The 23,384-nt window shown below is 47.4% G+C and overlaps 1 protein-coding gene across 1 annotated transcript; it reads left to right on the top strand.

The window, feature by feature from the left end:
• The first annotated feature begins 27 nt into the window (after positions 1–27).
• Positions 28–22,751, top strand: ASAH1 (N-acylsphingosine amidohydrolase 1). Its single transcript, XM_044681126.1, has 13 exons — positions 28–125; positions 10,625–10,715; positions 11,783–11,869; positions 12,840–12,918; positions 15,824–15,898; positions 16,576–16,621; positions 17,174–17,318; positions 18,709–18,763; positions 18,840–18,921; positions 19,194–19,325; positions 19,992–20,115; positions 21,843–21,899; positions 22,213–22,751. Exons 1-13 carry the CDS (start codon positions 28–30, stop codon positions 22,300–22,302), a joined length of 1,161 nt encoding a protein of 386 aa, XP_044537061.1. The 3' UTR covers positions 22,303–22,751.
• The last annotated feature ends 633 nt before the right edge of the window (positions 22,752–23,384 follow it).

The raw sequence follows: 23,384 nt of genomic DNA, 5'->3' as shown, positions 1-23,384 counted from the left end.
TCTGTTGCATGGTTGGCCCCGTCACAAATGGCTTCTCCTGCCAGCAGAGGGGCCCCCGCACAAGCTTGCACCTGCATGCACGAGGAAAAGCTCTGTCCCTCTGGCCTGGGGCTGAATTATGAAGGGTAAGCCGAGGGCTTTCCTCTGGGTGTTTTTTTGGTTGTTTTGGGTTTTTTTAATTCATGCCTCTGAAGTACTCACTTTCAATGAGGCCTACAGCTGTGGAGAAGACAGGACGCAGGACCAAAGAGGGGCAGGAGGGAGGGGGGTTCTGCAGGGGATGGTGCATCCTCTTCAAAGGGCTCCTTCTAGAGACCGCCGGGCTGGGACCACTTGTGGGAGGGCAGACACACAACTTGGAGTCCATGGAGGGGAGGTGGGGTGCTGGGAGGCCAGCATTCCAGAGCTGCTCTCGGCTGAGCCTCCCAGCCTCCTGCTCCGGCGTCACAAAGCGTCTTTGCCTACCCCATTGGTAACAGCTTCTGAAAATGCTAATACACCCATATTCTGTGAGCAGCTACGAAAGCGTCATCAGCACTTCCGTTCAGAGCTAGAAAGAGAGTAAGCCCAACCCCTCTGAAGCTGAGGCCTTGCCCAGCGCTTTCCCGACGGCTTCTCAGAAGCTTCTTGTCCTCCTCCTGTCGTAGATGGCAGTCGGCACTCCGTTCCCCTTCACTCTGCCCTAAGTTGGGGTCCAGCTGCAGTCTTCCCATCCTTGCACGCTTGGCCTCCACCGAGAAGAGCCTAGCCATCTTAACTCAAAGTTTTCCACTCCCAGGAGGGACAGCGCCTGAGCAGCCCGGGCAGGGCGCCACGGGACTGTGTGCTTGGCGAGGGAGGTCCTAAGAGTGGCAGCCCCGCTGCAGTCTGCTAAGAAGTCTGGGCCCCCGTGGCACCCCTTCCTCTTGCAGAACTAGGGCCCAGCACTCTTCTGAACCCATCGTCGTAGCTCTGTCAACGGACGAACCACTCGGGGAGAATGGTGGGCTTTAAGAACATCTAGAAGCCAGAGGTGAATGCGCCACCATGTTTTCCCCATTGTGGCGGGGTCAGCGTTTCCGGTGTCTCAGAGAGTGAAATGAGGAGAACCAGAAGAACATCGTACCCAGGAACAGTATTATATGATGACCATTTGTAAATAGCTTAGCTAGTCCCAGTAATACAATCTCAGAGGGCTCACGATAAAAAAAATGCCCTTCACATCCAGGGAAATAACTGATTTCATTTTTTAAAATTTTTTTCTGTTTTCATTTTCTTCCATGTGATTGTATGTGAAAAATCTTATCAGATTGTTTACCATCTCAGGGATCGGGGAAAGAGCAAAAAGGAAGGAGAGAATTTGGAACTCAAAAAAAATTTTAAGTGAACATTTAAAATTGCTTTTACTTGTAAGGGGGAAAAATAAAATGTTTTTTAAAGTATAGGGGAGGGGGCAGCTAGGTGGCTCAGTGGATTAAGAACATGGCTCAGAGGTGGGAGGCCCTGGGTTCAAATTTGGCCTCAGAAACTTCCTAGCATGTTGCTTTACCTCATTGCCTAATCCTTACCATTCTTCTGCATTAGAACCAATACATAGTAAGGTTTTTTAAAAATAAAAGTATAGGGGAGACATAGCCATATCTGTGGGCCATGTGAAGATAATTGAAGATAATTTCAAAAAGAGGGCATATTCACCAAACTATCCAAAAATTATTTCATAGAGCTAAAAAAAATAATAAAGCCCATCTGGAAGAACAAAAAGGCCATGAATATTAAGGGAATTAATGAAAAGAAATATGAGAGAAGGAGTCCTGGCCATTCCAGATCTCAGATGATGCTATAAAGTGGTAATCATCAAAACAATCTGGTACTGGCTAAGAAATAGAGAGGTGGATCAATGGAATAGGTTAGGTAATCAACTCCTGGCATTCAATGTCCATAGCAACTTACTGTTTGAGCAACTCTTTGTAGTGGCAAAAATTTGGAAACTGAGGGGCTGTCCATCACTTGGGGAATGGATGAACAAGTTATAGTATATGGTTGTAATGGAATACTATTGTGCCATAAGAAACGATGAACAAGATGAATTCAGAAAAGCTTGAAAGAGGGGGCAGCTGGGTAGCTCGGTGGATTGAGAGCAAGACCTAGAGACGGGAGGTCCTAGGTTCAAATCCGGCCTCTGAAACTTCCCAGCTGTGTGACCCTGGGCAAGTCACTTGACCCTCCTTGCCCACCCTTACCACTTAGAGCTAATATACAGTATTGATTACAAGACTGTAAGAGGGAGATTTTAGATTGTATATCGATATATATTTAAAGTGTGGCCGCCAGGAATCAATAGTTCAGATTGATTCCATAATTAAAATAGACCCGTCAGGATCAGGTTTAAGGTAGTTTATTTACAATTAGAAAGGTAGAAGGTAGGGGAATAAAAAAGAGAGAGAGGCTAGTCCAGGCCTGAGAGAAGGTTAAAAGACTAAACTAGGCTACAAGCCACAAGACTTTAGAAATCAGAGAGGCTATAAGCCTACTTAAGGCAGAGTCTGGAAACGCCAAGGTAGGCCCAGGAAGTCAGCCTAACTTACCCACGTGACAATTCAGAGTAGAAGCAGCCTGAGGTCTCAGCCGAGATCCTTCAGCACCAAGTTCAAAGCTGGAACAACCCCAACAGGAAGTAACCAACATACTTAAAGAGATAGTGTCTTTCCTCACTTCCTGGGGGTCCACCTCTAATTTAAGTGGACAAATGGCAGCCTCTACACTGATTTGGACTGCCCAAAGGGCCGTCCCTTGTTCTTGATTTGTTACTTATTGTCACGTGTGGGTGACTCATCTCCCCTCCCACTAAGGAAGGTGGGGATGACATCTCAGGTAGGTAGAGTTTTTTTTTTTAACGATTTATTAATATTCATTTTTAACATGGTTACATGATTCATGCTCCTACTTTCCCCTTCACCCACCGCATTCCCCCCACCCATGGCCGATGCACATTTCCACTAGTTTTGTCATGTGTCCTTGATCAAGACCAATTTCCAAATTGTTGGTGGTTGCATTGGTGTGGTAGTTTCGAGTCCACACCCTCAATCATGTCCACCCCGACCCATGCGTTCAAGCAGTTGTTTTTCTTCTGTGTTTCCTCTCCTGCAGTCCTTCCTCTGAATGTGGGTGGCATCTTTACCATAAATCCCTCAGAATTGTCCTGTGTCATTGCATTGTTGCTGGTACAGAGGTCCATTACATTCGATTGTGCCACAGTGTATCAGTCTCTGTGTACAATGTTCTTCTGGCTCTGCTCCTCTCTCTCTGCATCAATTCCTGGAGGTCCTTCCAGTTCACATGGAATTCCTCCACTTTATTATTCCTTTGAGCGCAATAGTATTCCATCACCAGCATATACCACAATTTGTTCAGCCATTCCCCAATTGAAGGACATACCCTCCTTTTCCAGTTATTTGCCACCACAAAAAGCACAGCTATAAATATTTTCATACAAATCTGTTTATCTATGAACTCTTTGGGGTACAAACCCAACAATAGTATGGCTGGATCAAAGGGCAGGCATTCTTTTATAGCCCTTTGAGCATAGTTCCAAATTGCCAGCCAGAAAGGTTGGATCAGTTCACAACTCCACCAGCAATGCACTAATGTCCCAGTTTTGCCACATCCCCTCCAGCATTCATTACTCTCCCCTTCTTTCATTTTAGCTAATCTGCTAGGTGTGAGGTGATACCTCAGAGTTGTTTTGATTTGCATTTCTCTAATTATTAGAGGTTTAGAACACTTTCTCATGTGCTTATTGATACTTTTGATTTCTTTACCTGAAAATTGCCTATTCATGTCTCTTGCCCATTTATCAATTGGGGAATGGCTTGATGTTTTATACAATTGATTTAACTCCTTCTATATTTGAGTAATTAGACCCCTGTCAGAGATTTTTGTTATAAAAACTGGAGGAATTCCATGTGAACTGGAAAGACCTCCAGGAACTGATGCAGAGTGAAAGGAGCAGAGCCAGAAGAACACTGTACACAGAGACTGATATACTGTGGCAAAATAGAATGTAATGGACTTTTGTTATAAAATTTGTTGTTTCCCTTCTGATTTTGACTACATTGTTTTTGTTTGTACAAAAGCTTTTTAGCTTAATATATTCAAAATCATTTAATTTACATTTTGTAATTTTCTCTAACTCTTGCTTGGTTTTAAAATTTTTCCTTTCCCAGAGATCTGACAGGTATACTATTTTGTGTTCACTTAACTTATTTATAGTTTCCCTCTTTATATTCAAGTCATTCACCCATTCTGAATTTATCTTGGTGTAAGGTGTGAAATGTTGATCTAAACCTAATCTGTCCCAGATTTCCAAATTGTTTTCCAAATTTCTCAGAAGTTTTTGTCAAATAGTGGATTCATGTCCCAAAAGTGGGGCTCTTTAGGTTTATCATATACTGTCTTGCTGATGTTATTAACCCCAAGTCTATTCCACTGATCCTCCCTTCTGTCTCTTAGCCAGTACCATATTGTTTTGATGACTGCTACTTTATAGTATATTTTAATATCTGGTACTGCTAGGCCCCCTTCCTTCACATTTTTTTTTCATTATTTCCCTTGATATTCTTGATCTTTTGTTATTCCAAATGAACTTTGTTATCGTTTTTCCTAATTCAGTAAAGAAGTTTTTTGGTAGTTTGATAGGTATGGCGCTAAATAGGTAAATTAATTTGGGTAGAATGTTCATTTTTATTATGTTAGCTCATCCTACCCATGAGCAGTTAATGGCTTTCCAATTGTTGAGATCCAGTTTTATTGTTTGGAAAGTGTTTTGTAGTTGTTTTCGTATAATTGCAGTGTTTGTTTTGGTAGATAGATTCCCAAGTATTTTATATTGTCTAGGGTGATTTTAAATGGTGTTTCTCTTTCTACCTCTTGCTGCTCTAATGTGTTGGAAATATATAGAAATGCTGATGATTTATGTGCATTTCTTTTATATCCTGCAACTTTGCTAAAGTTGCTGATCATTTCTACAAGCTTTTTAGTTGATTCTCTTGGATTTTTTAAGTAGACCATCATATCATCTGCAAAGATTGATAGCTTAGTCTCCTCCTTGCCTGTTTTGATACCTTCAATTTCTTTTTCTTCTCTAATTGCTACTGCTAGTGTTTCTAGTACTATGTTGAATAGTAGAGGTGATAATGGGCATCCTTGTTTCACTCCTGTTCTTATTGGGGAGGCTTCTAATTCATACCCATTGCATATGATGCTTGTTGATGGTTTTAGGTATATACTGTTTATTATTTTTAGGAAAGGTCCTTCTATTCCTATACTTTTCAGTGTTTTCAACAGGAATGGATGTTGTATTTTGTCAAAGGCTGTTTCAGCATCTATTGAGATAATCATGTGATTTTTGTTTGTTAGACTGTTGATATGGTCAATTATGTGGATGGTTTTGCTAATGTTGAACCATCCTTACATTCCTAGTATAAATCCCACCTGATCATGGTGGATGATCTTCTTAATTACTTGCTGGAGTCTCTTTGCTAGTATTCTATTTAAGATTTTTGCATCTATGTTCATTAGGGAGATTGGTCTATAGTTTCCTTTCTCTGTTTTTGGTCTACCTGGCTTTGGAATCAGTACCATATTTGTGTCATAAAAGGAATTTGGTAGGATTCCTTCTTTGCTTATCATATCAAATAATTTGTATAGTATTGGGATTAGTTGCTCTTTGAATGTCTGATAGAATTTACTTGCGAATCCATCAGGTCCTGGCGATTTTTTCTTAGGGAGTTCTTTGATGGCCTGTTCAATTTCTTTTTCTGATATGGGATTATTTAGGTATTCTATTTCTTCTGCTGTTAATCTAGGCAATTTATATTTTTGTAAATATTCATCCATATCTCCTAGATTGCCATATAATTTATTTTTTAATAATATTTATTGCCATATAATTGGGCAAAATAGTTTTTAATCGTTTTAATTAATTGATTAATTAATTAGTAGTTTGATGATTGCCTTAATTTCCCCTTCATTAGAGGTGAGGTCTCCCTTTTCATCTTTGATACTGTCAATTTGGTTTTCTTCTTTCCTTTTTTTTATTAGATTGACCAGTACTTTGTCTATTTTATCTGTTTTTTCAAAATACCAGCTTCTAGTCTTATTTATTAATTCAATAGTTCTTTTACTTTCGATTTTATTAATTTCTCCCTTGATTTTTAGTGTTTCTAAATTAGTTTTCATCTGGGGATTTTCAATTTGCTCACTTTCTAGTTTTTTAAGTTGCATGCCCAATTCATTAATCTCTGCCCTCCCTAATTTGTTAATATATGCACTCAAGGATATAAATTTCCCCTTGAGTACTGCCTTGGCTGCATCCCACAGAGTTTGGTAGGATGTCTCATCATTGTCATTCTCTTCAATGAAATTGTTGATTGTTTCTACGATTTCTTCTTTGACTAATTGGTTTTGGAGAATCATATTGTTTAATTTCCAATTGGTTTTTGATTTGCCTGTCCAGGTGCCCTTACTAATTATTATTTTTATTGCATTATGATCTGAGAAGTTTGCATTTATTATTTCTGCTCTTTTGCATTTGTTTGCAATGTTTCTATGCCCTATTATGTGGTCAATCTTTGTGAATGTACCATGTGCAGCTGAAAAGAAGGTGTATTCCTTTTTGTCCCTATTTATTTTTCTCCACATATCAATTAAATCTAATTTTTCTAGGACTTCATTCACCTCTCCTACCTCTTTCTTATTTTTTGATTTGATTTATCTCGATCTGAAAGAGGAATATTTAGATCTCCCACTATTATGGTTTTACTATCTATTTCCTTCTTGAGCTCTTCCAGTTTCTCCTTTATGAATTTGGATGCTATGCCACTTGGTGCGTACATATTGAGCAGTGTTATTTCCTCATTGTTTATACTGCCTTTAATCAGGATGTAATGACTTTCCCTGTCTTTTTTAATCATATCTGTTTTTACTTTGGCTTTGTCAGAAATCATAATAGCCACTCCTGCCTTCTTTTTCTCATTTGATGCCCAAAAGATTTTGCTCAAGCCCTTAACCTTAAACTTGTGTATGTCCACCTGCCTCATATGTGTTTCTTGTAGATAACATATTGGTAGGATTTTGGTTTCTAATCCACTTTGCTATTTACTTCCATTTTATGAGAGTGTTCATCCCATTCACATTCAGAGTTATAATTATCAGTTATGCATTCACTGACATTTTTGTATCCTCCCCTAGTCCTACCCCTTCTTTTTACACTATTTCCTTTTATACCAGTGGTTTGCTTTGAGCCGGTATCCCTTATCCCCTCCCTTGATTAACTTCCCTTTCTACCCCCTCCCTTATTATTCCTCTCTTTTTATTTTTAAGGCCTAGTGAATTCCCTCCCCCTTCTTCTACCCTCCCTTTTTTGACCTCCCCACTCCCCTGCTCCCCTTGGTCTATCCTTTCTGACTTTCTCAGTAGGGTTAGATAGAGTTTTATATCCCAATGGATAATATAGCTACTCTTCCCTCTCAGCGTTAATTACACTGAGAGTAAGGTTTAAATATTACCTGTTAATGCTCTCTTCCTCTCCTTATAATAGTATTCATCCCCTCCCCTTCCCATGCCCTCTTTGTTTGTAATAGAATATCCTATTTTTCTTATTTAATCAAGTTTCTCTTGGTGTCCCCTAACTATTCACCCCACTCTTTCCCACCCCCATATCATCTTACACCATTTAGTGTTCCACCCTCTCCCTATGAATTATTCTTCTGATTACTATAATAGTGAATACTATAATAGTGAATAGAGTTTACTACAGAGAATTATACATAGCATTTCTCCACATAGGAATACAGATAATTAGATCTTATTGAAGCCCTTAAAGAGGCAAGTTTAAAAAATTTGAGTTTTCTTTCTTTCCCCTCTGTTTCTTATTTACCTTTTCATGTTTCTCTTGATTTTTGTGGTTGGATATCAAACTTTCCATTTAGTCCTGGTCTTTTCTGTGCAAATACTTGGAAATCTTCTATCTTATTGAATGCCCTTACTTTCTCCTGGAAGTATATAGTCAGTTTTGATGGGTAGTTGATCCGTGGTTGAAGACCCAGTTCTCTTGCCTTTCTGAATATCATATTCCAAGGCTTTGCGATCTTTTGGTGTAGAGGCTGCCAGATCCTGTGTGATCCTGATTGGTGCTCCTTGATATTTGAATTGTCTGTTTCTGGCTTCTTGTAAGATTTTTTTCTCTTACTTGGAAGCTCTTGAATTTGGCTATTATATTCCTGGGGGTTGTCTTTTCAGGGTCTAGTGTAGAGGGTTATCTATGGATCCTTTCAATGTCTATATTGCCCTCTTGTTGTAGAACTTCAGGGCAATTTTGCTAAATAATTTCTTTTAGTATGGGGTCCAAATTTCTATTAATTTCTGCTTTTTCAGGAAGACCAATGTTTCTCAAATTGTCTCTTCTAGACCGGTTTTCTTGTTCTGTCACTTTCTCATTGAGATATTTCATGTTTCCTTCTATTTTATCAGTCTTTTGACTTTGTTTTATTTGTTCTTGCTGTCTTGAAAGATCATTAGCTTCTAATTCCTCAATTCTAGCCTTTAGGGACTTGTTTTCAGCTATAATCTTTTGGTTTTCCTTTTCAATCTGGTCATTTCTGGTGTTCAATTTGCTTATCAGTTCATTTGATTTCTGAGCCTCACTTTCCAATTGCAAAATTCTGCCTTTTGAACTGTTATTTTCTTGCCAGATCTCTTCCATCTTTCTCATCATCTCAGATTTGAACTCTTTAGTAGCTTGTGACCCGTTTTCATTATTTTGGGAAGGTTTGTATATGTTTACTTGTTTGTTCTCCTCTGCTGTTTGCTCTGTTGTCTGGATTTTCTCTGTGTAAAAGTTGTAGAGTGCTACAGATTTCTTCTTGATGATCTTTCTCTTCTGAGGTTCCCAATTTTGGCTTGCCATTGTTAGACCTGCGCCTTCTTAACTTTATCCTCACACTCAGGGTCTGTCTGAGCTCTCTAGGCTCCCGAGGCCTCAGGTCTCGTTGTTCTCGTGGGTCAAGCCTCCTGGTCCCTCTGCCTGCCCCTCTGCCCAAGGCTCCTTCAACAGTCTTTGGGTGCTGCTTCCACAGCCATGCTCCCATCTGCACAGGGTCCCCACTAGAGGTCCAAGCCTGTGCTCAAGATCCTTGTCCGCGCCTAAGTGAAAGCCTTCACCTGCTCCTGCGCTCAAGGTCTGTGTTCACAGTCTGTGCGTTCTTTAGCCTCTTGGGGTCTTAAGTCTTGCTGCTCTCAGGAGCAGGCCCTGGAGCTGCCAATGACTTAATGGGTACCCCAAACCTGCTTTAACTCGTGTGCGCTGGCCTTGGCACTGTAGGTGGGGGGGGGACAGAGGAGGGGGTTGTTCAGCTCGCACTCTAGTGAGAGCTGTTTCACCCCTTTATAGTGTGGAAATACCCTGATTCCACGTACCTTCAACGTTGCGCCCTGTTGTGGGGTCCCTTGGTTCGTCTGAATTTGTTTTTATGTCCCCTTGAGGAGTCCTGTATGCTTTGGTTAGGAGAGGTTAAGCAGCTGCTTTTTACTCTGCCACCATCTTAACCTGGAACCTGGAAGTCTATATATTTTAAAATTTAATTTGGTTTGTTTTTTTTTACCAATTACATGAAATAACAAGTTTCCACTTAAGTTTTCCAAAGTTGAATGATCCAAATTGTCTCCCTCTCTCCTTTCCTTCCTGCCTCCTACAACTGGCAAGCAATTTGATCTGGGTTATACATGTATAAACATATAAAATATATTTTCATGTTGTTCATTTTTGTAAATATATAATCTTATTAAACCAAAATTCCAGAACAAAAACCCAAATAAGCAAGTGAAAAATTCATATGCTTTCATCTGCATTCCAACAGTTCTTTCTCTGGGGGTGGAGAGCATTCTTTGTCATAAGTTCCTCAAAATTGTCCCGGATCATTGTATTGCTGAGGGTAGCAAAGTTTATCACAGTTGATCATTGAACAATATTGCTATTACTGTGTACAATGTTCTCCTGGTTCTGCTTATTTCGCTCTGTATCAGTTCATATAGATCTTGCCAGCTTTTTCTGAAATCATCTTGTTCATCATTTCTTACAGCACAATAGTACTCCATTAACATCATGTATCACAGTTTGTTCAGCCATTCCCCAAGCTGAACTCTCTTTTGGGTCCCACTCTTTTGCCCTGCTCATTCTCTTCAGCACTGGTCAGATTGTGGACTGGCTAGTTTAGATTGTCTTGAACAATCTAGTAATAAATTAACTTAAAATTAAGAAATATTGCCTCTCAAGAATCTCAATCATTATAGGGAGACCTTACCAGATTCTCCGCACTTAATTGAATAGAAAGGGAACTATGCTAGCTCCAGAATTGAGTCACAAGATGTGGTTCAGTGTTGGTCCTTCAGGTCTCATTTTTAACTATTTACTGTCCTAATCCCCTCAGTTCCTTCACTGGTTTATGTCTGTGCACTTGGTTTTCCCCCTAATCAGTTTTAAGTGTCTGAGGAGAGTTATTTAGTTCTAACCATATCTGATTTTTTTCCCCAGTGCATAATGCTGAGATTATCTGACAAAAAAATAATGATTCATGTGTTTTCATTCCAGGTACAGGGGCCTGGTACCTTGGTATACCGTCAATCTTGACTTGCCCCCATACAAGAGATGGCATGAGATTGTCACAGACTTGACACCAGAGGTATGTTGGAACCTTTCAGGCTTATTCTTAACAGTTGTATATCATTTCTAAAACAAAACGTGCCATTTTGTTATTTTGTTTGTTACTCAGAGAACTTTTTTGAGGGGGGTGGGGTGTGGAATTCCTGATCTAATATTCTAAGTCAGACTAAGTAGGACTTGACATTGGTCTTTCTGAGAAGTAATCCCATTGACTTTGTAGTGTCTTCATCATCAAATGTTCAATAACTTTGCCAGATGGGTACAAAGAGATTTCAGAGTAGGTTGTCCAAAGGAAAGGAGATAAATAGGACTAATAAATAGGTTAATAGTAAATTTGTGGGGGCAGCTGGGTAGCTCAGTGGATTGAGAGTCAGGCCTAGAGATGGGAGGTCCTGGGTTCAAATCCGGCCTCAGACACTTCCCAGCTGTGTGACCCTGGGCAAGTCCCTTGACCCCCATTGCCTACCCTTACCACTCTTCCACCTATAAGTCAATACACAGAAGTTAAGGGGTTAAAATGAAAAAAAAATAGTAAATTGGTTGAGCTGATAATTTTCTGGATGATCTGAGTGGCCTAGAGGAGGCTCCAAGGAAGCCTTCCCAAGATCCTTATATCTGGCCTTCCCTGGGCTGGCTCTTGCCTATCTGAATGGCCCAAACACAATCTTGTGTTTTATGTCAAGAGGGAAGAGATCAAATTAATCTTCAATATGGAATTTTAAAGATCCAGTTAGGTTACAGGGAGCTTATCTGCCAAAGGAAATCATCTTCTTTGTCTGGGACTTTAATCTAATTTTACATGGTCCAATGAGATGCCCATGGAGAGCCTTCTGGGTTTGAATCCCAGCTATTCCACTTACCCCTGGGGTGAACTTGAACCCATTGATCGCTTCTCCTGGGCCTTAGTTTTCTCATCTATACAATGAGAATGTTGGGCCATGTGGCTTGTAAGATTCTTCCCAGCTCTGAATGGGTGATGCTCTAATTGGCTTATATTATGTAACTGTGAATGTCTCTGATGCCAGCATGTCATTATTTTTGCCCCTTTCTTACTGATGGCTGCATTTTTTTTGTTTTTTTTTCTAGCTCCAGCGTATTGTGAAGAATTTGACGGACTTGGTGAATGCTTTCTTCCCTAGTGGAAAAATTATGAAGATGGTAGATGAACGCTTGGTAAGAATTGTTATCGTCCACAATAATCTTTATGTATGTATCCATGCACAGATGGATTGGTGATATTTATTGTTATCTTAAGGCAAAGATTGGCTCACCTCTCCTTGGGTGGGAACAAGATGGGGAAGGAAGGAGAGGCTGGACCCATTCCATCCATCTTGGCTAAACTCCAGGGAGAGGTGGTAACCTGGAGATTGGTGAAAGTATTAGGATGGATGCTCTTCTAACTTACTTTGCCATGCAGCCCCATTCATTATTTCTTGGCTCCTAGGACATTCCACAAAGCTGGCCACCATCTCGCTCTCCACTCCAACCCCTGCCTTTATTCTAGAGGAGTTAAACTTAGCTGCTGTCGTACACTTCCCTTTCCTCAGCCCCTCTGGCTTCCCCCTCAAACCCCTCTTCTGCACCCACTCATCTTGGCATCACTGATGAGTCTTTCTCTCCATGATGGAGAACTCTGAAATGTCTTGACCCAGGCCTTCCCTGCCATTATGGCAAGCCTATTCCTTCTCCTCACCATCTCTCTAGATTCTCCATCCCCCAGGCCATATGACCCTTGCTTTTATCCCCTTTTCCTCTGTACCCAGGCTCAGTCTTAGGGTTCACCAGTTCAACTTGACTCATTCCTCCGTTCTCAGATCCTTTGCCTTCTCCCTACTGTCCTCCTGTGGACATTCAACCCCTACCCCCCTTCCACTATTACATCTTTGCTTTCCTGATCCTGCTGTTTCCCCCAACCCCCTCCCCAAGTGGCCACCCCTGATGCTTCCTCACCTCATTCATTCATTAGTGGGTGGCAACATCTTGTGACTGGTTTAGCCAGTAACAGACACCTGCTTTGTCTTCAGCCCCCTCTGTATGCCCATGCTGGGGAAAGAGTGCCTGCATCTCAGGTCATATAGCTTGGATGAGAAACTTGTGTGGAGAAGGCGATGACCTGATGTAGTCTCTCCTTTGTGAATTCCAGCCCACCATGCTTGGCGTCCTCCCCTACCCATTTGAAGAAGAAATGAAAGGGATTGCAGATGTGTCTGGAATTCCCCTAGGTAACCTCTGGAGTGGGCTGGGGGATGCCGGTAGGGTCAAGAACAGGTTCTTTTAATATTTTAGAAGCAAATTTGTGCTAGAGGGATTTTTTTCTAGCCATCAGCTGCATGATGCTTTGTAAATTAAATAAAAGAATATACAGCAAGAATTGTTGAGAAACGTCAAGAATCAGAACTGCAGTCAGGTGGGAGCTCTGAAACTATTGAGACCAACCCTGTCCTGGTGAAGAACCCTCTTATCTATCACATCCCCAAAAAGCAGCAGCAGGCAGACCTATATACATACTTCCAAGGATGAAAATCTCACCACCCTTCAGTACTACATGGGGATAGTTCTCAAAGATAGGCAATTTTCCCTGGCTTCAATCCCCACTTTGCCTCTGCATCTTCCCTACATTGCCCCTGAAGGTACAACAGTACAAATGTGGTCCCTTTTCGATGTGATAATCCTTCAGATACCTGAGAAGAACTTCAATGACTCCCTTTGGTCTTCATTTCTTTAGGCTCTATACATACCTGCAGCACCTTCAGTCCATCCTTGCAGGTGGCATGGCCTCAGGGCCCTTCACTGTCCTCGTGCTGGCTTCCCACCCTCCCCCCCCCCCCCCCATGCTTTCCATCTCTTCCATGGCCTTCTTAAACCAGAACATAGAACTCCAGCTGAGGTTCTGAGCAGGACCAGGCCCAGGGAGATTCCTTTCCTCCTTAGGCCTGGGTGCTCTTCCTCCATGGCAGCCCAAGGTCCCCCACATCACACTAGGAATGCTGGACTGGGAGAATTCCCATCTGAGCCTATCTGGGAGATTCTGCCTGATATGGCAGATTTTTTTGGATCTTAAGTCTGTGTCAGTGACCACCAGGGTCCCCCCTGGCTAGGAGTCCCGAAGAGTAAGAATGCAGATGGACTCAGGAGGGCTGATGGCAAGCAAGTGGCAAGTTGATTGGTCACAGCTAGCATTATATAGCGCAATGTTATATAAGCTAAAGGATAGGTAATAATCTTTTTACATGAACAATGGTTAGTAATGATTTACAGTCTTAGTACAATGACTCAGTTTATCTCACCAAAGCGAAAACAGAGTTTTCTATAGGAGAATAAATCACAGTTAAATATGTAACCAACTAACCCAGATTCTCAGGGAAATATTGGCTTCAGGATTTGTCAAGAACAGCCAGTTATTACCAAGCACAGGAGGGGGGGGGGGTTGGAAAAGAGGAGTTTTGGGGGCCTCATTTGAGGAGTGCTACTTGACTGATTCTGGCCAGACCATGGCTTTGATTTTGCTGGGGTTCCCTCTCACTACTGGGGGTTACAAGTCTGACTTCCAGCATGCTAGCTAACCTTTCCTTGTGGGTGTCCACGCCATAAATCTAAATGTTGAAATAGCCCAGATCCCTGGAACCCTTCCCTGAAGACACTGAACCATTAGTGACAGGACTTTTCCTTCCTTCCTCCCAGATCTCTCTATCCATTCTGTGAGAGATTGTCCAAAGCATGACTAAAGTCTAGATCAAGTTCAGAAGATGGAGACAGACAGAGAGGGCTTCAGACATTGGAGATGGGGGGTCAGGCCAGGAGCATGCTCTGCACCCAAGGAAGGGATGGACACCAGGGCAAGAGGAAGTCTCAGATTCATACTAGGGCACCGTCAGACCCACATTAGGACACTGAGAGAGAGAACTAGAAACTTTGTCATCCACTCCCCATGCCCTGAGGACTGAGGAAGGGGCCTATGTAGGGGAGTAGCATTTCCTGTAGGGGGGCCCTTGCCAGTGGACATAGAAGTTTAGTAGCTACCACCAAGAGTGGCAGCATCTGTGTGGCTCAGACCCAGGCACAGAATAGGGTCCCACTTCCAGCATCTATCTGAGCTCACAGAGGAATAACCAGGGTAGGAATCAAAAATTAGAGGGGAACCCATGATTCTGCTCTTCTCAACTGGCAGAGCTTTCCAAATGACTGATGGGCCAAGCAGAGTCAAACAGCATCTACTCTTGTTCAGACCCAAACCCAGGTCAGGGACTTGCAAAGCTCAGACCAAGGGGGCAGCAGTTGGATTTTGCCCTGGATTAGACCCTTTGGGGATCACCAAAAGCTTGCAGGTCCCCAGACTATCCCTGAAATCCTGGAATGACATAGCTTTGAGCACCCCAAGAAAGCAGCAGCAGGACCAGCCCAGACCTTCCCTCCAGAAGTACCACAAAATCCAGCCCTTACATTAAGTCCCTAGAAGAATGAGCAAGCATCCCAAGAACCTTACCTTAATGAAGTGTTGTTATAGTAGGGAATGAGTCTAGAACACCCGCAAGCAGAGGAAAAGACAGCAGGGATTCTTAGCTAGAATTCTTGGAGGAGATGAAGCAAAAATTTTAAAAGTTCTTATAAGTGGAATGAGGGTTTGAGAAGAAATGAGAACCGTGGAAGAAATTATTGGAAAAGGGAATTAATAACTTTGCACAAGAGGTACAAAGCTTGCCCAGTTGACCAAACATCCTGAAAATGAGAGTGGATCAAATAGAAGCCAATGGTTCTAGGAGGCAACCAAAAAATATGAAAACAGGGTCAAGAGTTTGGAAAAATAGGAGAAAATAGAAGGCATCTCAGAGCACAAACAATTGACCTCGAAATCAGGTAGAGGAGAAACAATTTAAGAATCACTGGACCCTATAAACACCCCAACCAAAAAGGGCCTAGACTTCACCTTTCAAGAAATTGTACAAGTACCCAGATCTCTTAGAACCCAAGGGAACGGGGAGCCAGGCTTTGTCCTGCCCTTCCCCACTGAAGGCCTCTCTTCTCCCCTCCACCACCAAAGAGGGCCCTTTTCTGCCTGGGTCAGAGAGTCTGTGCATAGGTCTCTGGTCTGTATTTACTAACCTGGCACATGCTTTGTCCCTCTTCCAGGAGAGATTATTTCATTCAACATTTTCTACGAACTCTTCACTCTCTGCACATCCATAATAGCAGAAAATCAGAAAGGTAGGGGGTGTGCCCTGGGCGCTGGGTGGGGAGGGATGGGGCCTGCTTTTAGGGAGGAGCTCACCATTTCCCCCTCACACGCCTTCCTAGATGGTAGACCTTGTTGTGCTCAGACTTCCACAGCACTTCCAGTCATCCACCTTAGCCCAACAATGAGACTTTTTGGAGCTCACCAGCCTGTGCAGACCAAAGATTGTTGGTGCCTTGATCCCTCACCCTGGCAGCCCTCTGCCACTTAGAGCATTCACCCTTCTCTCCCATGCCCCATGAGCTCAGGCTTCAACAGCAAAGATGGCCCCTGGGAGCGGAGATGCTGGGGCCATGGATCAGCTGGGGTGGCATGCTGCCCGAGGGCAGATCTGCCTCCCTCAGGGAAAAGGCCAGTAGAGCTGGCCGCCATTTGGGGCCTGCAGAGGGCCTCTGTGGTAGATGATGGAGCCATCCCTTGTCCCTCCTCATTTAGGTCTTCTAGACCCTTGGCCCTGTCACCCACCTCAGGCTCACTGAGGCAGGATGACAAGAGCATGGCAGGCCTTGGTGCCAGCCTGAATGCTTGGCTTTGTGGCCAGCAGAGGATTTCCCATCGCTATGAGCTGGTGGAAAACTGTAATAGAAATACAGGGGCCCGGTCCCTCTCACGAGTTCTAACCCTTCCTCTTCCTCTCTTCTTTCCTGAGGTCATTTGTTCCATGTTAGAAATATGGATTTTGGTGTCTTTCTTGGGTAAGTAAGGAAGGCAGTGCCTGAGGTGGCAGTAAGAAGGGTGTATTTATGGCCATTCAGTGCCAAGGAGGGCGACCAGGTTTCTGACTTAAGGCTGGGTGGAAGGCTGTGGGCACATGCTGCCCCAAGTTAATGAGTGACCAGGCTGTTGGGCCAGGAGCCGTAGACCATCTCATTTAGCCTGAGGTGTCGGGCAGGGGTCCCAGAGACGGGAGGCTGCCTGTGGTGGACAGGACAGAGGGAGTGAGTGGAGAAGAAGGTGGCCAAGGAGCGGAATGAGAGGAATGGCGGCTGGACCCACACACCGCCCCTCACTGGCCCCCGGACGTTGCCCTGGAAGGCGACTCTGATCTGAGACAGCCCGTGCCCGTGGCAGCTCAGGACTTTAGATTATCTCAAGGGTGGAGACGTCCTGCCCAGGGGTGGACTCCTGGCCTCGAGGGGTCACCATACGGCTAGTCTGGCCCTTCCCTTGGCACTGCAGGCCATGCTGTGCCAGGCCCGTGGATCTCTGTAAATGTAGCTTCCCACCGCTGGGCTGTGTCTTTGCAGGTGGAACATGAACAATAATTCCTGGACTGTGACGGAAAATCTGAAGCCATTAACAGTGAATTTGGATTTCCAGAGGAATAATCAAACCATCTTCAAAGCTACATCATTCGCCGGCTACGTAGGAACATTAACAGGCATGAAGCCAGTAAGCCACCTCTTTTGCATTTTATTTTTATTTAAAAAATTTTTCCCCATAGTTACATGATTCTCGTTGACTCCTTCCCAGAGCCAACAAGCAATCCCACTGGGTTATACATATATGATCACTCAAATCCTATTTCTGTGTTATTTATTTTCTTTAATAGAGCAATCCTTTAAAACCAAAACACTGAATCTTACTGTATAAACAAGTCATAAAAGACATGCTTTTCTTCTGCATTTCTGCTCCCACTGTTCTTTCTATGGATGTGGAGAGCATCTTTCTCATAAGTCCCTCAGAGCTGTCCTGGGTCATTGTATTGCTGCTAGTACAGAAGTCCATTACATTCGATTTTACCACAGTATATCAGTCTCTGTGTACAATGTTCTTCTGGCTCTGCTCCTTTCGCTCTGCATCAGTTCCTGGAGGTCTTTCTAGTTCACATGGAATTCCTCCAGTTTATTATTCCTTTTAGTACAATAACCACCATCAGATACCACAATTTGTTCAGCCATTCCCCAATCAAAGGGTATCCCCTCATTTTTCAACTTTTTGCCACCCCAAAAAGAGCTACTATAAATATTTTTCACAAACAGGTCCGCCCTGATTTATATATATATATATATCTTTTTGGGATACAAACCCAACAATGGTATGGCTGGATCAAAGGGTAGGCAATCTTTTAACACCCTTTGAGCATAGTTCCAAATTGCCTTCCAGAATGGTTGGATCTGTTCACAGCTCCACCAGCAATGCATTAGTATCTCAATTTTAAGCAGCCTCTTTTGGCCGGGCTTGGCTTATGAGAAATAGCGATGGGAGAGAAAGGGAAGAAAGCCATTGGCCCAAGGGTGGACCTCCAAGGGGAGAACTTTGGACGGGAAGACTCTAGCACCGGGCCAGCTCCCACCCCTGGCATGGCAATGACCTTCCCTCCATGCCCAGGAAAGGGAGAATAATCTCTGTCTGAAGAAATGAGAGAAATAATGAGGACAAAGCACAAAGCCTTATCTTGTGTGATTGGCAAGTGCTTTGAGAGATGCCCTGCCTGGTTCTCCAGAAGCACTCTGGGCCGGGTTTCCCATGATTTGGGTGTTTGACCTCCAAGGAGTGCCGTGACATAGGAAGGATCTTGGGGTGACGGAGCATTGCCTCGGGCGGCGTTCTTGGAGTGGGTTGTGGGCACAAATGGGAATGGCCGTGATTGGTTCCACAGTGGACCAAACTAGGCCAGCGGCTGTCCTGGCCTGCCCTCTCGGGGCTCAAGGGCCCGGGTGTCCGCGCTGCGCCTCTGTGCTTTCCTGCTCCCCGCATTAAACCTGGGCCTGGCTAGTTTGGCGCAAGGACCCCGGAGGCCCTGCCCTAAATGGCGTCTCGTCCATGCTTCGTCTTCCAGGGCCTCTTCAGCCTGACCCTCAACGAACGCTTCAGCTCCAACGGCGGCTACTTGGGTGAGTAGGAGCTTCTCGGGGTGCTGGGCGGGGTGCAGTGGGGCCATCTGCGCGCACCGTCTCCCCTCTCTTGCAGGCATCCTGGAATGGATGTTGGGCCGAAGAGACGAGATGTGGATAGGCTTCCTCACCAGAAGGGTGCTGGAGAACGCCACGAGGTACGGGCCTGCCCTTGGGAGGGTCCATGGGGGCGTTTTCAGTCTGAGCAGGTGGCTCCCCTTTTTAGAGGAATGCAGAAAGAAGCGGGGCCGCAGGCTGGCCCCCGGCTCCCCTCCAGGCTCAGGGAAGAAGGGCGGGCAGGCCCTGCTGGGAAGGAGGGACTCCGAGCCCGGGGATGGGGGAGCCCTTCTTCTCCCAGGAGGCCGGCTCTGTGTCTGGCCCCAGGGCCCGCCTCACGGGACGGCAGACCCACATCTGCTCCCTCGTGCAGTTACGAAGACGCCAAGAACATGCTGATGAAGACCAAGATCTTGGCCCCGGCCTACTTCATTATGGGAGGCAACAAGTCTGGCGAAGGCTGCGTCATCACGCGGGGCAGGAAGGACACCCCAGACGTCTACGAGTGAGTCTGTCTGGGGAGAGGGAAGAGGGAGCGAGTGAACGAAGCTGCCACCAAGCCCCCGCCTTATGTGTGTGTGTGTGTCTGTGTGTCTGTGTGTGTGTCTGTGTGTGTGTGTCTGTGTGTCTGTGTGTGTCTATGTGTGTGTCTGTGTGTCTGTCTGTGTGTCTGTGTGTCTGTGTGTGTGTCTGTGTGTGCGTGTCTGTGTGTGTGTCTGTGTCTATGTGTGTGTCTGTGTGTCTGTGTGTGTGTCTGTGTGTCTGTGTGTGTGTCTGTGTGTGCGTGTCTGTGTGTGTGTGTGTGTCTGTGTGTGTGTGTCTGTGTGTGTCTGTGTGTGTGTCTGTGTGTGTGTGTCTGTGTGTGTGTGTGTCTGTGTGTGTGTGTGTGTGTGTGTNTGTGTGTGTCTGTGTGTGTGTGTCTGTGTGTCTGTGTGTGTCTGTGTGTGTGTGCATGTCTGTGTGTGTGTCTGTGTGTGTGTGTCTATGTGTCTGTGTGTGTGTCTGTGTCTGTGTCTGTGTCTGTGTCTGTGTGTGTGTGTGTCTATGTGTGTGTCTGTCTGTGTGTCTGTGTGTGTGTGTGTGTGTGTGTGTGTGTGTGGCGTGTGTGCACGCTGGCGCAGCCCGCTGCGGTGGGGCCGGGGGTCAGGGCTCTGTCCGTCTGTGTGTGCAGGCTGCGGCCCAAGGAGGGCAGGTGGTTTTTGGTGCAGACCAATTATGACCGCTGGAAGGAGCCCTTCTTCCTGGATGACCGGAGGAAGCCCACGTTCATCTGCTTGAACCAAACCACCCAGGAGGTGAGGCAGGCCTTAATGGGGCCAGCGAGGGAAGGCTCGGCTCTGCCCCGTGAGGCCGTCTCCGGGAAGGAGACGTTTGGCAGCATTTGGCCCCGGCTGGGCTCCGGGCCGGGCTAGCGCCTCCCTCTAGGCCGGGAGGGGAGGAGGGCCCAGGAAGAAGGCCGCGGGGAGGCCGCAGAGGAGCCGGGCAGCGGGCTCTGGGCGCGGCCTTGGGGCTGGGGCCGGCCCCGGCACGGCTAGTTCAGAATGAGACCAGGACGAGGCCGCCCCGTCCTGGAGGGTCACTGCGGTCTGGATCCCCAGCACAGCACGAGGGGCCCGGCAGCCCCTCAGAAGCGGCCTCCGGGGAGCGGCCGGGGAGGGTGAGCCTGGCACGGGGCAGAAGCTCTCCAGGAAGGAGCAGAAGCGCGACGGCCCCCCAGAGCCGCGGGCACAAAAGTAGAGGCTGCAGAAGAGGAGCGTGAAGGGGGGTCCGAGAACCGGGGTTTGGTGTTCTGGCCGAGCGCCCCGCAGGGCGAGGAGGGCCTTTGCCGCGTGTCGGGATGGCCCGTCGGGGCTTTCCCCTCAGAAGCGGGGCCCGCCTTGACCCCTTTTCTGATACAGGGAGGGAGGTGACAAGAAAGGCCTGGGAGCGGGGCAGCTGGGTGGTTCAGTGCAGTGAGAGCCAGGCCTAGAGACGGGAGGTTCTAGGTTCAAATCTGACCTCAGACACTTCCCAGCTGTGTGACCCTGGGCAAGTCACTTGACCCCCATTGCCCACCCTTACCACTCTTCTGCCTTGGAACCAGTACACAGAAGTTAAGGGTTAAAAAAAATTAAAAGAAAAAAAGAAAGGCCGGGAGCCCCCATGACGCAGCCCCAGAAGGGCCGGCCGGCCAATGGAGGCAGCTGTGGGTCCTGACACAGGGCAGGAACGCGGCCTCATGGGGCTCTCCCAGGAGGGAGGGACCTGGAGAACCAAGATGGAAGGGGAGAGAAGCAGACACAGACTCTGCCACAACAGACCCCAGGCGTTGGGGAGCTTCTGACCCCCAGACTCTGCGGGGTCCCCCTTCTCCCCCCACCGGCACATAGAGGCGTGTTTGAGGAAGGAGAGCGCAGAGCCCTCACAGTTAGGGAGCTGGGGAAAGGGTTCAAGCAGGAGGGAGCCTCAGAGCTAAGCCTGGGAGGAGGAGGCTCCGCGGCAGGGCCGATAAAGGAGTGCCTCCTGGGCAGAGGGCACAGCCCGGCCAAGTGCTTGGAGGCTGGAGTATTCTGTCTGGCCAGACGGGAGAATCCCCAAAACAAAAGATTAGAAGGGAAGCCGGGCTCAGCTGGAGTAGCGCCGGGCGCTTGGTCTGGGGCGATAGTCCAGGAGCAGAGGAGGCGCCGGTCCCACGTGCCTCTGAGGAGGGAAGGCTGCTCGGCAGAGGGGCATCCCAGGAGACGCCGGCCTCCCTTTGCCCGCCTTGCCCGAGCCTTTTCCTCGGATCGCCCAGAGCCCGTCGTTGCTCGGAGCAGAGCCGGGAGGCCGGAGAGGACCCACCAAGCCCGTCCCTTCGCCTCTGCGGGCAGCCCGGACGGGGGAGGACTGGTGGATTGAGGTGCCCCGGGAGCCCCTCCCAGAAGGGCGAGGGCAGCCGGACGCTTCCCTTCGGCGCTCATGACGTCGTGGAGCCCTCTTAGACCGGCCCCTTCCGGGGTGCCTGCGCCAGGCCCCCCAGCTCAGGGCTCTCTCTGTTTCCTAGAACATCTCCTTGGCCTCCTCCTACGACATCCTGTCCACCAAGCCGATTCTCAACAAGGTAACGCACCCTCGGGCCGCCCGGCGCCTCCTCCCCGGGACGGCCTGGGGTGCCACCTGCCACGGCCGGGACAAGCCTTTGGTCAGGCAGTGGCCCATCGAGGCCTTTCCTGGCACCAGCACGTGCCCCCAGCGGGGTGGGCGTGGGGAGCCCCTGGTGGGCGCGGGCAGCCCTGGCAGGGTGGGCGTGGGGAGCCCCTGGTGGGCGTGGGCAGCCCCAGTGGGGCGGGCAGGGGCTGCAGAGGCCGGGTCGGGCCCTGCAGGGGCAGCCCAGCCGGGCCGGGCTTGCGCTCAGGGCGCTGTGTGTCTTGCAGCTCACCGTCCACACCACCCTGATTGATCTGGCCAATGGCGTGTATGAGTCGTATCTGCGGGACTGCCCGGACCCGTGCATCGGCTGGTGAGCGAGCGGGCGTCCAGCCTGCAGAGGCATCTCGGGCTCTTCTGCCCCACGGCGGGGAGCTCTGGGAAGGCGGCCCGGGCCTGGCTGCAGAGGACGGCTCGGACCCCCGGCTCGTCCTCCGTCCCGCGTGAGCTCGTGCGGTGACCGTCGGCAGCATTTCCCTCAGCACTAACCCCTGTGATTCTTTCTGAACTCAGCGGCGCGCAGGAGGCAGAAGCAGCGGCCCTGCCTTTGTCCAAGTGGCCGGGCTTGCTCTTGGATGGGGACCTCCGGCGCCCCTGGAGGGCTGAGGGGGCCCTGTGGAGCAGGCCGTCCCCCAGCCCGGGGGCACCCCGGGACCCACGAGGGCACGGAGGGCCCCCAGAGGGGCCGGGGAGCCTCGGCTTCTCCCCGTCCCAGGGACCTCGGACTTGTTTTTCTTCCTGTCACAATAAACACGCTGTCTCGCCACTCTGCCTTCTGTGGTGTGGGGGGGCCCGGCCGGGCCGCACCATCCCAGGGCTGCGGAAGGCCGGCCGCTCCTGCTTTCACCAGCCTCCGGGACCAGCGAGAAGCAGGGCTGTCCGCGGAGCCACTCGCGCCCGTCTTGCTCCTGTCGGCTGGCCTGGAGGGCCCGTGAGCGTGCGTGAGCGTGCGGGCCTGGGCTGCCCCTGGCGGCTCCCCCAGCCGCCTCCACAGGTCCCACCTCCACAAGGAGCCTTCCGGGGAAGGGGGAAGCGTCCCAGGGGGAAGGATAAGCAAGTGGTCCCCAAACGGGCAAGGAAAAAGCCGCTCACCTTTTCTTTGAATGAACAATATTAAACAGTCTGCTCACCTCCTTGTTTCTTGGGACCCTGTACCCGGGCACTGTAAGAAATAATATGAATATAAAAAGGATAACTTTAAAAGTAGTATGGGTTTAGGGGGCAGTTGGGTGGTTCAGGGGATGGAGAGTCAGGCCTAGAGACAGGAGGTCCTGGGTTCAAATCTGACCTCAGACTCCTCCCAGCTGTGTGACCCTGGGCAAGTCATTTGACCCCCATTGCCCACCCTTACCAATCTTCTGCCTTGGAGCCAATACACAGAAGTTAAGGGTTTAAAAAA

Source organism: Gracilinanus agilis, chromosome 6 (assembly GCF_016433145.1).
Source record: "Gracilinanus agilis isolate LMUSP501 chromosome 6, AgileGrace, whole genome shotgun sequence".
NCBI lineage: Eukaryota > Metazoa > Chordata > Mammalia > Didelphimorphia > Didelphidae > Gracilinanus > Gracilinanus agilis.
Note: the sequence above shows the minus strand (reverse complement) of the source record. Positions and strands in the feature narration are given on the sequence as shown.